Here is a 15,709-nt window from a genome sequence, read left to right as displayed (position 1 = left end):
GCATTTGTATTCTCATACAGACATCCCTTTGGAGGGATGGCATTAAAGCCAGAACAGAACCCTTTACTACTGTGTTGAAGCACTGAATCAGAGGTGAAAGCAGAACATACTGAGTCATTAATGACCCCTTCCCCGGTAATCTGGGTTTTCTTGAAAAGTTCCCATCTAAGCAGTGACTAGATCATGTTGGGAGATAGAAAGTATGAAGAAGGAAGAAAGGGAAAGGGAGAGATGTATATGAAGCAGCATTTGCATAAATTAATCCTGAAATTAATCATGGTTTGCTTCCGATTGTTGACACCTACACGGTGTCTGTTCATTGTTTTCAACACACAAAAGTACTACAGACATGTATTACTGCTGTTAGCTTAAGCTGGTGTGAAACTGCCCTCTCCTTGGCAGCATTTTCCCACTGTTTCTCTTGCACTGCTTTTATTGCTTATGGAGCTTCCTAATTCAAAATGGTTTTGTTCAGAAGGTAATTTTTATTTGGATCAGGAAATCCATCCAACTTATTGTACAGCAGACAGGGTGAGCCAGAACCTGGAGGCCTGAAAAAGTGAGGGGAGGAGCAGGAGAGCCTCTGCTGGCAGCAGTACAGCCAGACTGCCCCGAGCCAAAGTTGGAACTTATATTTGATACTACTTTGTGTGTTGAAAACAGTGAATGCCATGTAGCTAAGGTTTACTTAAGTAGTACAGTATATTTAGCTCATTAGATATATTGAAGAAAAGCATAAAGTATCAGTATTTTTCTGAGAAATTATATGTATGAGAAAGGAAAATGAACATTTTTCCCTAAAAAAAAGCCCCAATAATATTTTCATCAGGTAACTCAAAGGAGAAGAGAATTTGTACATTAGATTAGATATCACATTACCTAAGATGACTGTCATTTAAATAGTATCAAAAGAAACATTCAGGTTTTTTTTTTTAATTCCTCAAGAAAGGTGAAGATGATCAGAGGTATGAGAATAGCAGCAGAAATACTGAATTAAAAACTTACTTAATAAAAAGGAATATAATATAAAGGTCTAGAATTTAGCTTTGATTCTGTTCTTCTTGCATCACTGAACAAAACTCACTCTTTCTCCCCTCCTGGGAATTCCCTAGAATGGGGAAAATCCCAGTGAGATTAGAGTAGGTGGAACTAGCCACTGTCTAGTGGCTAGTTCAATTTACATACAATTTACTGGCCTTTCATGGTTCTTAGAACTGAACAAATACAAAGGAGAGAATAGTTCTTGTCTCTAATATTAATACAACATTGTGGTGAAAAAGTCTCAGACCTCTTTCGGGTCTGGCTTAACCTTTTGGTTTAGCCTTGGTCTGTTTTGTCTAGCTTCATTTTGAAGATGCGAACATGTGCTATGGGAAAGTATCCATAACACAGAGACAAAAAGACCACAATCTTTTCAAAATCTGATGTTCTTGACTCATTTATGTTTTCACCCCTTTTAATCATCCACTAAAACATCTTATTGGAAAGTAGAAAACTTCCAAGATTTCTAAAGAGATTACCTCAGGAATTTAGTTAACTACAGCTTGGTTTACGTGTGGAGCAATCTGGTTCTAGATTCATAGCCTCCCTTCAGATCTTTAATGACTGAAAACCGACTAAAAATCATAGTAGATCTCTATTTTTTCTTCCTCCTATGTCCCTGAACATGACAAGGCTTTCTGTAAACAAAAACAAACAAGTAAAACACAAAACAAACCAAAAAAGACCTTTTCAGACAATTAAAATACTTGCTTACTGCTTGCATGTTTGATAATCTGGGTTCTCTCTCTAGCCCACAGTAATGAACACTGTAGAAACACTACCCAAGCTGGTATCAGGCACAATAATTGATGCTTAAAGAGAAGCCTTTTTTGCAGGACAGTGCTGAAGCACAGTGAGATGCAAAAGCTTTACCCCATCACCCATTCAGAGATTTTTTTTTAAAAACCTGTTTGATTTTTCATGAAATACAGTTTGTCGCCACAACACAAACAAATTGGAGGAAAGCAGCAGGAATCTGTTTGATCAGTTTTGTCATAGAGAAAATAGGTATTTTATGAAACACAAATATATATATGTTTTAATAGACAAATGGTTTTATAGATCACATTACTGAGTGGGCAAACAGTTGAACTGAAACAACTGTAGAAAATCTCTATCAAGGGAGAAAATTAAATTAATTGCTGTAACTAGACATAGGAGGGCCATAAGGGTCATATCTTCTTATGTGTGCAATCACAGCCTCAATTTAAAAAGACCAAAACTTGTAACACATAGAATGAGAACAGATGTCCACAGCACTGTAAGAACTTCAACAAACATTTTTGTTGACCCTTTGTGCAGAATCAAATCTTACCCACCTAGATATTAAAAGACAAAACAAATATAAAGGCATCCAGATGAATGCCCTGAAGCATTTATGGTAGTGCACTGTTCTGCATTTCAGTGAAGTTATGATATCACCAAGACACCAAAATTCCTGAATTATATTACAAATATGAAATATTCAACTCAGTTAAATTATTTATTTGACCAATTACCAAAAGTAAAAAGCTTTCTTGTGGAACAACAAACCTGTAATAATTCCTCACACCATCAGCAGTTAACTCTGGGGAAAAGATGGGCACAACATCGATGATAATGTGTGGAATGTTTAATTCTGAAGTAGAAGGTCTAAAGAGATTTAAAAACTCAAACAGAAACAAAGCTATCTTCAGATATTTACATCTCAGCAAACATTCCATCATTCTTACCAAACATCTGTTTCATATTTAAGAGAGATTGTGGAAATTTTCAGAATTGCTACTCTCTAGCTTTATTTGCCTCCCACGTTGTTCTTCATTGATGTCTCTCGATTACATTATTTTTGGAATGGCAGTTACATAATTATTTTCAATGCAATCTGATGGTAATGTTAGAATACACTGTCTCTGAAACACACTGTGCTCACCCAGGACCGAAGCAGGCTGCCTACAGTTCCTATGCTGAACAGAACATTATATCATGATGAAATACTAGGGCTAGAGTGGAAAAGAATCCCAACACAAAACAAAACAACCTTTGCAACCCAAGCAAAGAGTGATCTTTATATGCCCAAGGATAGATCAAGAACAATAAGACCTGTGAACATTAATCTTCTCTATACCTCTTAAAAAAAGGATTTATCAGACAACAAGGAACAAAGTGGAAATAACATGGTTAGTTGGATAGGCCACAGGGTCCTTGTTCTTGTCATCACCATTTTTTTATATACTGGTAAATCAACAAAGTGATCCGTGCTTTGCTATCATACAGAAAACAAGGCACCTACTATGTAAAATCTTGCGGTCCGTCTTGTTCAGATAAAAAGTAAAATGAATCTCCCTATACCATTAAGTACTGGCATTTTGCACACAAGCACCTTCTGCTTTATAAACTATAATATTAGGAGCAACATCATAGATGTGTGCTCTTACTACACAGTCATCAAGACCAAAAAATAGTGAGGTCCAAATATGAACAATCTTTTTCAATAAGATGTTGTAAAAGCACAGGAATTTTGACAAGTATGACATTCTTTCATCAAGTATGTAAGTACAATGCTTCTTACAGAATCCACATGGGTCATGAATGAAAAGTATAACCAAAACAATACTTTGTTTACATATATGTATTCAATGTATCATAGATAATAAATGCAATAAATATACTTAAATATATTTATATTTATTATATGGGAATAGAATGGAATAGTTCGGTTGGAAGGGATCTACAACTATCAGCAAGTCCAACTGCCTGACCACTTCAGGGCTATATTTTTGGTCAAGTTTTAACTTTGAAACTATCTTATTGCTGATTCACTGATATAAAAATTGTTCTCTGAAGTTCAACCTAATTATAGAGGTACCAAATAAAATCTTGGATTACACCAACATTAGGGCTTGCGGGGCAAAGACGAGAATGTGCAGGGTGTGTGTGGCAGTGCCTGGGCTTTGCTGGCCAAGGTTAAGTCTGCTGTGACAGGTTGGAATCTCCTCTAGGTAAGTACCTTTACTTTTTTCACAATTTAAGTTCCCTTGGGAAAGGCAGATCCCTAAATATCAGAAAGAATGGTGTAATTCTGTATAACTCTGGCTTCTGATGCCTACCAATGGACAACTCCTATGTCTCCATTAAAGCAAAAAATTTAATGAGCAGCAGGGAGTAAAAACAGAAATAAAATCTGCTCTTTTTGCTGCCTCTATATAGAGTAATACAAGTTCCAGAAAAAACGTCACTTTTTCCCAACAGATCATTTTTTTACTTTGCCTTTTCTGGGGAAAAAAATGAAAGAAACTGTATTTTAAAAATGATTGAACAATACTAACAGGTATTCCCCATGAATAATACTAGTAGGATCAGACAATTAAAAGGAAGGTATATTCAATCTAATTACAGCTAAGAACGTGGAAAATGCCTGTCTTTCCACATGAGTACTGAACTTGATCTGCTCATCCTTTATTTTCAGTGCTGACCAAAGTCTTTCTTTCTGCAGTTTTTACTATCAAGGTTTATGCATTTTGTATAAACAGGGATCTGAAAGAACACAGGAAGTACAGCAAGTGATGGACAGAATAAATTAATGAAACAGAGTTATGATTCTTTGAAAGTAGAAGTTATCTTTTGAAAGATGAGAGGTAGGAAAAGAGCAATACAGAAGAGAAGTACACTGTAAGAACGTCATGTAGAAAGACAACAAGAAGAGGTGAAGGCAAATAAGGGGAAATTTCATGGTTCAGGGATGACATGCTAGTGATCTAGTACAGCAAGAAAAGGAGAAAAATAGACTAAATTCAGAAATGAAAAGAGAGAATAAAACAGAGAAGAGAACACAGTGATATATTCAGGAACATTACCACCTTCTTATTTTATAATTAGTTGTCACAAAGATCAACGTGTTCTATAAAGCTGCGCCTACTTAGGCAACATACTAGTGAAAAATAATTTTGTATTTTCTTCAGGTTCAAAGTACATGATACAAGAATCCTTAAGGGAGCCAGGATGTCAGCATCAAATAACTTACTGCAGCTTGATATAGGAGCTAACAACTGGAGCCATATAAAACAAGCAAACAAAACCTTACTGGTAAGCTCCTTTGGAAAGAACAGCTCAGACAGCTCCTAGAGGCAACATAATATATTTGCCTGCCCAGAGTGTTTTTACACAAATTTGTTACCATTGACTCTGTACCAATTTTATTGCAGCTTTTGATTTGTGCCAGCAGCTCTTTACTGTCAGGAGTACTGAAATTCACCCAAAGATATTTACGTCTAGAAATGAATCTAGGAAAATGGTTATTTCCATTAACAGTACAGCCAGTAAGTAATTCATTAACAGGACAGAACTATTAATCATACCATTCTGTTGCTCACATGGGGGGAGAAAATACAATATCTTCAGTGTTGGGTGTTAAAATATAGTGCCAAACAATTGCTTATTGTGACAAATACTTTCAAAGGAGTTCCTTTAGACAAATTCCCATTTGACTGTACAGACTCTTGTGTGTCAAACACCTCCAGATTAAAAAGGCAAGAGAATTTTTATTTTAAATAGTCAAAAAGAATTTCCAGCAACAGCAGGAAAATAACCAAACCAATAAAAAGACTATGGGAATTATATGGTAATAGTATTCCTCGGGGCTAGAAATTATAGATACATTCATAACATAACATAATATTCAATCTGTGTCGTTGGGATACAGCAGAAGCCCAAGGACTACCCGGAGTACTGACAAGGCCAGTGCCCCTTGGATTGCCATTTTGCATGCTATTTACTTGGAACTGCTCGGATGCCTAAGAACCCTACAGAGAGCAAAAGGCGACAGTTGTTCTGTGTGTAAAGTGCGATGTTACAACGTGAAGCTGTGGCCATACCTTACAGCGCCTTCCTGAGACAAAATGACATCTTTCTGTAGTGGAAATGAACACAACCCCCTTACTCCCCATGTTGATATTGGGCAATCAGTAAATAAGCTTTTATCCCAGCAGCCTCTTCCCTGATCATAACGTTATTGTTTCCTGACTTTTCATTTTCTTCCAAGAGAGGTATCACTCTGGGTTTTCCAAAGACAGATGAAGCCTCAGCCTGAATGCAGAATGACAGGGAAGCTGCACACTCAGGAGGTGCTGTAACTTCACCTGAAATAAGGGCCACGTCTGTTATGGCATAAGTAGTCTCCAAAAACTACATATAATAATTTTGTCTATCTGTCTTTTTATTCCAGCCTGATTTCATTTGCATGAATGATAATGGGAAATGGAATTTCTTTCTACTGTAGTCACTAACATGGTAATAATTTTGGGAGGAACCCTTTCACATCCTAGACTTCCTGTGAAACTGGACACATGCAAGTCCTAATACATACTTAGGGTACACCATTTCGACATTGTTTTCCTAATGGTCTTACCCAGATTGATGGAACAGATATTTTGTGAGAGTTCAATTCTGTTAGGTGGGAAAACAGACAGGCTGAAATGTACAGAGGTGTAGTGTATTTCTGAAATTAAATTACATTAATAAAAAATTACTATAAATTTTGTCTTGTGGCAATGCATAGACTGATAATGTTCTTTCTCTACATTTTCATCTGATGTCTTTTCTCTTTACTCTTGTTTAGGAAAGTCTACTTCCTTAGCTTAAAAATTCTTAATTATTTGAAAGGATGAAATAAATTATGTTGTGAATCCACCATTCTCATCTTGCAGCATTAGCAACTGTTCTAGTACTGGACACTATATTTTAAATGGATGAATTTCCTTTTGCCATCACAGTATTGAAACTGGCCTCTGCTGTCACCAACCCATTAGAAAGCAGGTACACCCTTAGGAAGGTTCAACAAAGAGATTCAGCTACTGATAGCTGGCAAATAGGACACCCATTAAAAAGATGAAAAGAGTGATGATCACGTGATTTTCCTTCCGTGGGTAGTGTCTAATAGCTTACTGACCTCCAAAGGGGAAAAATGCCAGCCTAATGAGAAAATTGGCAATCTTGTGAATCTGTAAGTCAAGCATTTAAGCAGCTCTGAATAACAAAACCATAAGGAGTACCACAGGGTTTCAGACAAGTGTTCTTTGCCAGGCAAGACAACACAAGATGGAGTAGCTGATTTTCTTCTCCCATTAGGAAAATACACCCCAAAAACATATCACCTGCTAGGATCAAAATGTTTCTGGATTCATTTACTCCATTACCCAAGTGAACTCTCTAGAGAATTAAGCAATAGTTTCCCAGCTTCACATGGACTAAACCTAAAAGCTTGGTAAACACTAGTTTTATCTCACAAACCATAATTTTTAATTGCTAACACACATAGGAAAGGCATAATCCTCCACTGATGATATCATAGTCTACTGCCATGGAAATGACTGCAGTATCATAAACACAGGTTTAAGATGACCTCACTTTCATAGGAAAGAAGGAAATTTCACTGGAATGTGAATGACATAGGGAATAAACACACATAGATACTATACAGTGAAAAACTCTCTCCCTAGCCAATTAAATTATGGAAGATGAAGACGACAACTAGACTTGCAGATGAACAGAAAAAGGGTTCTCCTGCCCAAACACTGTGTTACTGCTTATGAGTCTTTGAACAGAGAGCCCTCTGAACTCCTGTCAGGGTTCCCCTTTGTAAGTTCACTACACCAGAGAGGAGTGAAAAATCCCTGCCCTGACAGGCTTACAGTTTAACCACAAGAACATGAACAAAGTATGGCTATAAGAATACAGTGTAGGATCTCAAAACAACATTGTCGCTGGAATGCTTCCTAGAATGAGTAAGTACTTCAGAAGTGGGAGGAAGAGAACTCCACAGTCTCTTGAAGCACACAAAATAAGATGAAGTCAGACACAAATGCAGAAGTACAATCTCCATGTGGCAAGTGCTAAGCATTTTGGCATTGGCTCAGGAAAATACATATATTTAACCTTCAGCTCTGAAGTACTTTGACAGACGTCAAACAACTCTAGGATTGGAAGCTGAAATTTGTGTGTAAGCTTTGTGTTGCCATGAGCTGGGAATGTCGAGCACTGTGCTGGACCCCAAGTTGAGATGAGACAAGAAGCTTGAACCAAGAACAGGGAGTGGAGAAATGTAGAAGACGATAATGATCTCACTTAAGTAAAACCTTTCATCTTGAAGGATCTCAAAGCAATTTACAAACTCAAACAGACCAGACACTGCAGCTGGTAGGAACAGAAGCAGACAGCTGGGAACTCGCTCATGGGAAGGAGGAGGTAACAGAGGTCTTACTCAGTGCATATCTTCCAAAATGCTGGTGCTGGGAGAAGATAGCAGGACTAAATCAGAGCTTTTCCCTGGTCCTTGTCATGCAGCCATGTGAGAAAACTGCGGTAAGCAAACAGGCAGGCAGAGCTGACAGAAAGTGAAGGAAAAAACAAGGTGTCTCTGGACAGCAGGGGACCTGTCACTGTAAGAACTGTAGTTTCCCTGCCTTTTATCTCAACTTCAACTCCCCAGACTCTTCACACTTTCTGCAATAAAACCTTAGGTCTTTCTGTCTACCTTTAGCCATTTTTAACACCTTCCTCCAATTCTCTTTACCTTCTCCCTATATTTTCACAAAGCAAACTGCCTTTCTTCCTGTCCTCAAACTCTAAATTGTTTTCCAACGTACAGTAGGGCAAATAGTGCTACTCTTGGTGACTGGGAAGCCAAAGAGATAACTTCAGCTATGGCACTCATGTAGTACAGGCCTGACTGTAGTACCACAAAGGGTATTCTTTAGCTGAAAAACACTACTAAGTACATACTATTAAAACTTAACTAGATAAAAAAGTCTAAAGAACAAAAGGCATATTAGTTATTGCTGTAATGGAATTGCCTCTGGAAGAAAAGACAGTGCCTAATTACAGTAGACAGCAGCATAGGACACAAAATGAAGGCACCAAATGAAAGGGCAGGGACATTTCAATTAAACAGAATAAAGAAAGCAACACTTTTTTTGCACTTAACTTGAAAGACATTGTGAGACCAATTCACATTCTTATTTCCCGAGACTTTTAAAACTTCCCCCATTTCCATTTAGTAAGGGGAGGAAAAAAAAAAGTTTTCATGGATAAGAGCCAAAGACAAGGGCTGAGCAGGTGTTCTAGTACCACCAGTCCTTCTCAGAGAGGGCCCACAGCATCCTCTGTGGCACAAACAACAGTTTCTTTCAGAAGGTGCCAGCCGGGATCAATGGCGCACTGTCTCTCGTTTGGGGTTCATAACCTTAGTCGCAAATGCAGCTCTTGTAATGGGTTAAAAAAAGGCCCTGGTGGCCTTGCCCTAGTTATTTTGTGTTAACTTAGAAAGCACCCAAGCAGACATTTTCCCTCTTTTTTCCCTTTTCAATATTTTGCCTTTTTTAGTTAGAGGAACCTTGTTGGAAGCTTTTCAGGTGTGGAGTATAACACCAAAGACTTTTAACATGCCAGAACATTAAACTGTGTCTTACTCTAAAATAAACCATCACTCAGATCTTGCTGAGGGACAACAATTTAATTTCAGTTTACAGCAGTGAAAAGCTTCTTTGACATGAATGAACTTGGATCAGGCCCCATATCAGCAATGTCTGGGCCACTAGAGATATTCAAAAGCTGTATATGCACAGAAGACCATTTTCTTAGTGAATGCCATTACTGAAGATTTCATCAACTTGATTCTTATCCCATTTTTCTTTTTGGGGCCCCAAGATACAATTTTTTTCCTGCTATGCAAGAGAAGGCAAAGAGAAGTTTCTGTAAACCACATTTAGGTCCTCCAAAATCAGAGCAGAACAACAAAATGCTGAGCCCGTGCATCCAGCGTTTACTACGCACCCACACTTTGCTAGGTCAGAAAAGAAGACATGGGGCAGACAGCACTGGCTCTGAAATCAAGCCCAGATTTTTCACCATTACATAAATGAAACAATTCACAGATGACACATTCTCTCATGCCTTGATGCCTTTCTCTGAATCCAGAAGATTAATTTCCTCAACTGGACTAAGCTTGTATTCTTTCACAGTTGTGCTTTCCCATGCTGCTGGCAATGGCAGATTGACTAGAACGAGGAGTGGCTGCTGCAGGGGAAGCATTACAGATAAAAACAAAAACACAACTGAAATGAATGTGAAGGATTCTAGAACACTTTGCTGCTAGGAGAAGCTGAAGAACAGAAAAAAATATTAAAACAAGACAAAACCACTAAAAGTTGGTGACTGTGCATGCAGGAGAAATGGTGGAAATGAGAACATGTGGGAGATCTGGAAACAAAGCAAAGAAGAAAATTAAGTCATATGTGAGATTTCCTCTGCTCACTCAAAAGACATGGAAGAAAATTCCTCTTCATATTCCCACCAAAACCCCCTGAAATTATTGTTCCAAATACTGCATTTCTAAAAAAGAAAGTGCATACATAGCTTTGGATCATGGACATTTCTAAGGTGCCAATGAGCCATTTTCTTCAGCACTTCAGCAGACAATAACCAGCACTAGAGACTTAAGATGAAGACGCAGGATCTCACTAAAGGAGATACCTTTGCCATTTGGCCCAAGCAGAGGTTGCGCTCAGTTAGCAAAGGTGACGTGATGTGTTTGTCTGGGATGTTTATACTGGGTGTGTTTTGTCACTGCTGTCTGCTCCAGTCCAGCAACACAGTACTCTGTGTGTAGCTCAGTGCCTTCTCTGCCTTGCCTTTCTTCTCCCACTGAATACTTTCAGTCAATCAGTTTAATACTCATGATAATTATTAAGGCTGGTTGTTACAACAGTAGGCTGGAAGCAGAAGTTTTACTTCTACTCCCTAAAAGGAGTGAAGCAACATGATGATAGGAAAGAGGTCCACAGAAAATTCTTTAAATTCTGAACATTCTAACAAATACAGTTTTCCAGTATTTGGACTGTGGTGTCATTTTCTTAAGTTAAACTGAAAGGCTGTTGTTGTTGTGACTGCCCAAAGACTGTTTTTCCATCTTACATTTTGTTCTGTGCTTGTGCTGTTTTCCATTGCCATGCCAAAGTTTCTCCTGTCTATTATAATTGTTTTAGTGTGTCTGGCTCTCATTGGTTTATATGTTTAGTCTTGTCCTGATTTAATATGAATTAAAATGCCAATGCCACGACCAGCCTGCAAGTATGAGTCAGAGGAGAAATTATTTAAATAATACTATGGATGGTACCCGTCTGGTTTGATATCTAGATCATACAGAATAATGCTGTTTTTGTTTTCTATTACTATTGCCTGCTATTGCCAATGAAGTGTTGATTGTGATTGTGACCACAAATATGTTTTGTTCCTGGTCCTACTAAGCCAAAAGAGTGTGGTTTACTGCATGTATGTACGTGAGGCTGTTTTGATCATATGAAGTTCACTTTAGAAAACCCACATTCTGCCACTGCAGCGCTACAGCACAATGAGAAAAGAATTTCCAATGAGGACAGTGTTTTAAAAGCAAACCACTGGGCCTCTTCCCTTTAGACTTTTAAGACACACTACCCTTTTATCTGAATTTGACTATTTCTCAAAATTACATATGAATATCTGTCTTTAACAGAAGGTCTCTGTCCTTTTCTGTCTCAGTCATTACATAAGATACAGCAAATTTCAAACTGTACGTTTCCATTTCACGCAGAGGTTACGCTTCTTTAAATCATTAGTTTACTGTACTGAGTAAAAACATTATGTGCTGATTTTTTTAGTGGTGAATCTGGCTACCATATGTCCAAAGGTAGCTTGAAACTTTTCATTACCTTGTCTCTACAGACCTGGGAATGCTTAACATTTAAAATCTGACACTACCATTTAAAGTCTGACAGTCTGAGCTTCCAGCTCTCCAGACAGAGGGACAAGGTTGTATTATTAAAAGGCCAACATGGTATCTTACCAGTTTGAGCTACAACACAACACTGTCTAGCTCTTACAGAGTCTCAGTCAATACCATTATCTTCTAAGAAGACAGGCTTGAGTGTTGAGCAGTGAATATGCCCATGAAACACAACGTATCCAAAAACGTGTCTGACCTCCTCTTCGTGACTCTCACAAATTCATTCGAGGCTCCCCAGATGGGTGACAGGCATTTAACATGGTCACTGCTATCCAAGTCTCTTGCAAACTGAAACAACAGCATAAATGGCAAACTCACAACCCCCAGAATGCTCTTTCATTCCAGCTGAAAAGAACCCTAGCTCTAAATCTAGAATATGCAGCCCCTTCAAAATCCCAGATACAAAGACAGTCAAAAGTTATGCTCCTGGCACCAATCTTAATCCTAACTCGACAGTTTTTACCACATTTAACAAAACTTGTTTATAGTTTCCTGTTCCACGTAGGTGCAATCAAGCCTACTGCTTAGTCCTTTCCGCTAATTTTACACAGATTTTTGAAACTCAGGATACATTTAAACTATGTCTACACTGGTACTGTATGAGATTTTTTTCAGATTAAACTCTTGCCAGCTAAACTTAAACACACTCTTTTTCTTATTTAAGTACTTGTAGTACTGTGCTAGTAACAGAAAGAATGAAGCTGTCCCTTGCAAATTAGCTTATCACACATAAAAAGCTCTCCACTGCTCCTTAAAGTCGAGGCTAATAACAGTTGAGTCAGATATATGCTTGTGATAGCATTTGTACAATTTAAGAAACCCTCTCAGCTGATTGAAAAATGAAATAGCTTTTCTTTGACTACTTAATCTCAGTGTAACAGCATCTATTGCTACAGCCTATGCTGTAATCTCTGGTTACAGTGTGGCCAGTTAACATGACTTCAAATGAATGATGTATTTCTATCACACCAAATTTGCAGCCAAGAAAAAAAAAGGGGGAAGGGGGGAAAGTTTTCTTGTTTGTTTGTTTAAGTGTCAAGAAAAGCCCCAAGCTGCAGCTGTTGGAATTTTTTGATTACCTTTTTCTCCACACTTTAGACAGGAAAAAGGAACGTCTTGAGGTTAGAGCACCACATTTTACATTTCAGTGCAGCGTCACGAGCATCTGATCGCTCATTCACACATAACAACGTCAAGATCAGTTCCACAGTTCTTACTCTGACTTACAAGACAACTATTCCTCTTGGAAAGCTGCCACTGTGTTCCACAGATTACATAAAGCATTAAATCTTTCTGACACAGGTTCTACGATTATTTAAGGGGTTTAATTATTTCTGCAACACAAGTCTATGCCTAAATGGTACTTACTGCTCAGTATATTCTTCTAATCTTATATTCTGCACTTTCTTGGCCCACAGGCTTTGGTATAATTGTCTGTGGATAGAGGATACTTTTTTACTGCAGAATTCCTAGCAGGACCAGCTGATGCAGTCCAGATACATAAACTTTTAAATCCTATTTTAACAAAGTCTGCATATACCGTTTAGAAACAGATGTGTCTAAAATAGTGCAAATCAAAGACTGATCTGCAAGTTTACTGGGACTGATAAGGTCAGTCAGTTCAGGTTAGGATTTGCATCGTTGCAAACTCTGGCAATTTTGCTTGAATTCTCCCGATAGTTAGTATTCACTACAAAGCCCAAGCTACAGGAACCAGGACCTTTTATGAGCTTCTGTACTTTAATTTTTAAAAGATGTTTTCAGACCTTACCTATGTACAAAAAAAAAAAAAAAAAAAGGCAATGAGACTCAAGTACTTAATTTGAAAAGCAAAATGCCCAGAAAAGGAATAAAAATAAATTAAGGCATTCCTTTAAAAAACTGATGTGATAATTTTAAAAAACAGCTTTAGGGTGCGGAGGTGCTAAATTTCTGAGGGCTTCCTATATCTACTTCTTGATCTGTCTGGATATGAACAGCTTGGGAGGCATTCCCTCTTCCCCCTGCAATCTCATTTCAAAGTGTCAAATGTTGCCTGCAAGTAATCAACTTACAACCTAGTGTTTCACTGTTTCTTTCTCGTTTTCCCAGTGGTGACAAGTGCTTTGAACTGAAAACGTGTTACAGCTGACCAGTTTTATTTACTTCCACAAAATCGCGTCAGACTCCTCTGCTGGTAACAAGCCTCAGAGTTCACGGTTTCCCGTGCAGGTTACTGTAAAACGCTGCTTTCCTGGCCGGGCCAAGGCCGACCCACCCGGCACAGCTGAGAACACAATCCCGAGTCTCTCCTCTCTCCAGTGACAGACAGCTGATCAAAGCTCCAGCGCACAAACACGTTCAAACTTCTCCCCGTTCCCACACTCTTCTTTCAAAGCGCTATTTGCGGGCTGACATCACCCGCGCCCAGCCGCCCCCTGCACAGAATCCCAGGACGGGTGAGGCTGGAAGCGACCACAGCGGGTCACCTGGTCCAACCTCCCCGCTCAGGCGGAGTCATCCTAGAGCTCATGGCAAAGGACTGTGTGCAGACGGTTCTTGTGCATCTCCCGTGAGGGGGACTCCACACGCTCCCCGTGCAGCCCGTCCCGGTACGCGATCCCTACCCCGTCCCGGCCGCAGCCGCGGTTCCCTCTGCCCGGAGCCGAGCGCTCCGCCCCTGCCATCCCGGCCTGGGGAGGACCGTGACGCCCGCCCGGCTCGGCCGGGGACGGTCCCGGCTCGGCCCGCCCGGGAGCCCTCGCTCTACGCCGGGCACCGCGACGCCCTGCGCTCAGCGACCTCAGGGCCGCGGGAAACCCCCTGGCGGTACTGACCTGACCAGGTCGGTCATGCAGGATCCCACCACCACCACCTGCGCAGCCATGGCGCCGGGCGGCCCCTGCACCCTGACCCGGCCCTTGACCCCGGCCCGCCCGGCCCGCCCGGCCCGCCCGGCCCCGCCGCCGCTTCGCCCGTTGCCAGGGGCGACGGGCTGCCCGCGGGGGCCTTCGCCCGGCAGTGCTGCCCTGCCGAGCGCCTGCTGCCACGGCGGTTCCCCCTCCTCGCCTCTCCCACTCCCTGCTCCGGCCCAGCCGCCACACAGCCCGCGCAGGCACTTGCAGCGGCCACCACTATAGGGGCCTGTGAAGACCCCTCTGGCCCGGACGGGGACGGCGGCGGCGGCGGCGCGTGAGCGGCGGCGCGCAGGGCGCGCGGCGGGGCGGGGGCGCGCACGGCGGGAGCGGGGGCGCGCACGCCGTTGCCAAGCGGCGAGTTCCGGCCGCCGTAGGTAATGGCGGGGCCGGGGCGGGCGGGAGCGGGACGGGCTCGGGGTGGGGGAGCAGCGGCGCTCCTGCCCCTCCCGGGGCGGCAGCGGGCGAGAGGGCACTCGGCGCCGGAGGAGCTGGTCCAGGGCCTGCGGGGGCCGCTGTAAACAGCGGCGCTGGGGCGGGGCGGGGCGGGGCGGACGCAGCTCTGCGGGTGGTGGCCCCGCCGCCTTCGCACGGGGCGGCCCCGGTTGGGGAGGGAGCGGGATTGGGCTGGGCTGGGCTGGGCCGGGCCGGGCCGGGCCGGGGCCAGCCCGGAGAGAAACTGGAGCGCAGGAAGTTCCACCTGAATACGAGGAAGAGCATCTTTACTGTGCCGGTGACCGCGCACCGGGATGGGCTGTCCAGAGAGGGTGTGGAGTCTCCCTCTCTGGAATTCAAGAACCATCTGGATGCAGTCCTGTGCAGTGTGCTCTAGGATGACCCTGTCTGAGCCGGGGGGTTGGACCAGGTGACGCACTGTGGTCACTTCCAGCCTGACTCATCCCGGGATTCTGAGCGTTCTCCCGTCCCAGTACCGAGGGAGCTCAGGGCTGTACCAGGGCCCCGCACATCCACATTGCCGGGC

The 15,709-nt window shown here is 41.6% G+C and overlaps 2 protein-coding genes across 6 annotated transcripts in view; one reads left to right on the top strand and one right to left on the bottom strand.

Moving 5' to 3' along the window:
• The window catches only part of RBKS (ribokinase), a 70,571-nt gene extending 55,809 nt beyond the window's left edge, over positions 1-14,762 (bottom strand). For 3 of the 4 annotated variants that reach the window (XM_050314616.1, XM_050314619.1, XM_050314618.1), the window contains exons 1-2: positions 14,650-14,714; positions 13,202-13,267 (exon numbers count right to left, since the gene is read on the bottom strand). In XM_050314616.1, the coding sequence (XP_050170573.1) occupies positions 13,202-13,267; positions 14,650-14,699 (116 nt within the window). In that variant the 5' untranslated portion in view covers positions 14,700-14,714. Of the gene's footprint in view, positions 1-13,201; positions 13,268-14,649 lie in introns of all 4 variants that reach the window. The other variant, XM_050314617.1, reaches the window with a different exon arrangement.
• Positions 14,763-15,048: 286 nt separating this feature from the next.
• BABAM2 (BRISC and BRCA1 A complex member 2) overlaps positions 15,049-15,709 on the top strand; it is a 167,313-nt gene continuing 166,652 nt past the window's right edge. The window contains exon 1 of one of the 2 annotated variants that reach the window (XM_050315649.1): positions 15,049-15,104. The gene's annotated coding sequence lies outside the window, so the exon portion shown is untranslated. Of the gene's footprint in view, positions 15,105-15,460; positions 15,593-15,709 lie in introns of those variants that run through there. The other variant, XM_050315648.1, reaches the window with a different exon arrangement.

This window comes from Myiozetetes cayanensis, unplaced genomic scaffold (assembly GCF_022539395.1).
Source record: "Myiozetetes cayanensis isolate MyiCay16 unplaced genomic scaffold, myiCay2020 scf2-11, whole genome shotgun sequence".
Lineage (NCBI taxonomy): Eukaryota > Metazoa > Chordata > Aves > Passeriformes > Tyrannidae > Myiozetetes > Myiozetetes cayanensis.
Note: the sequence above shows the minus strand (reverse complement) of the source record. Positions and strands in the feature narration are given on the sequence as shown.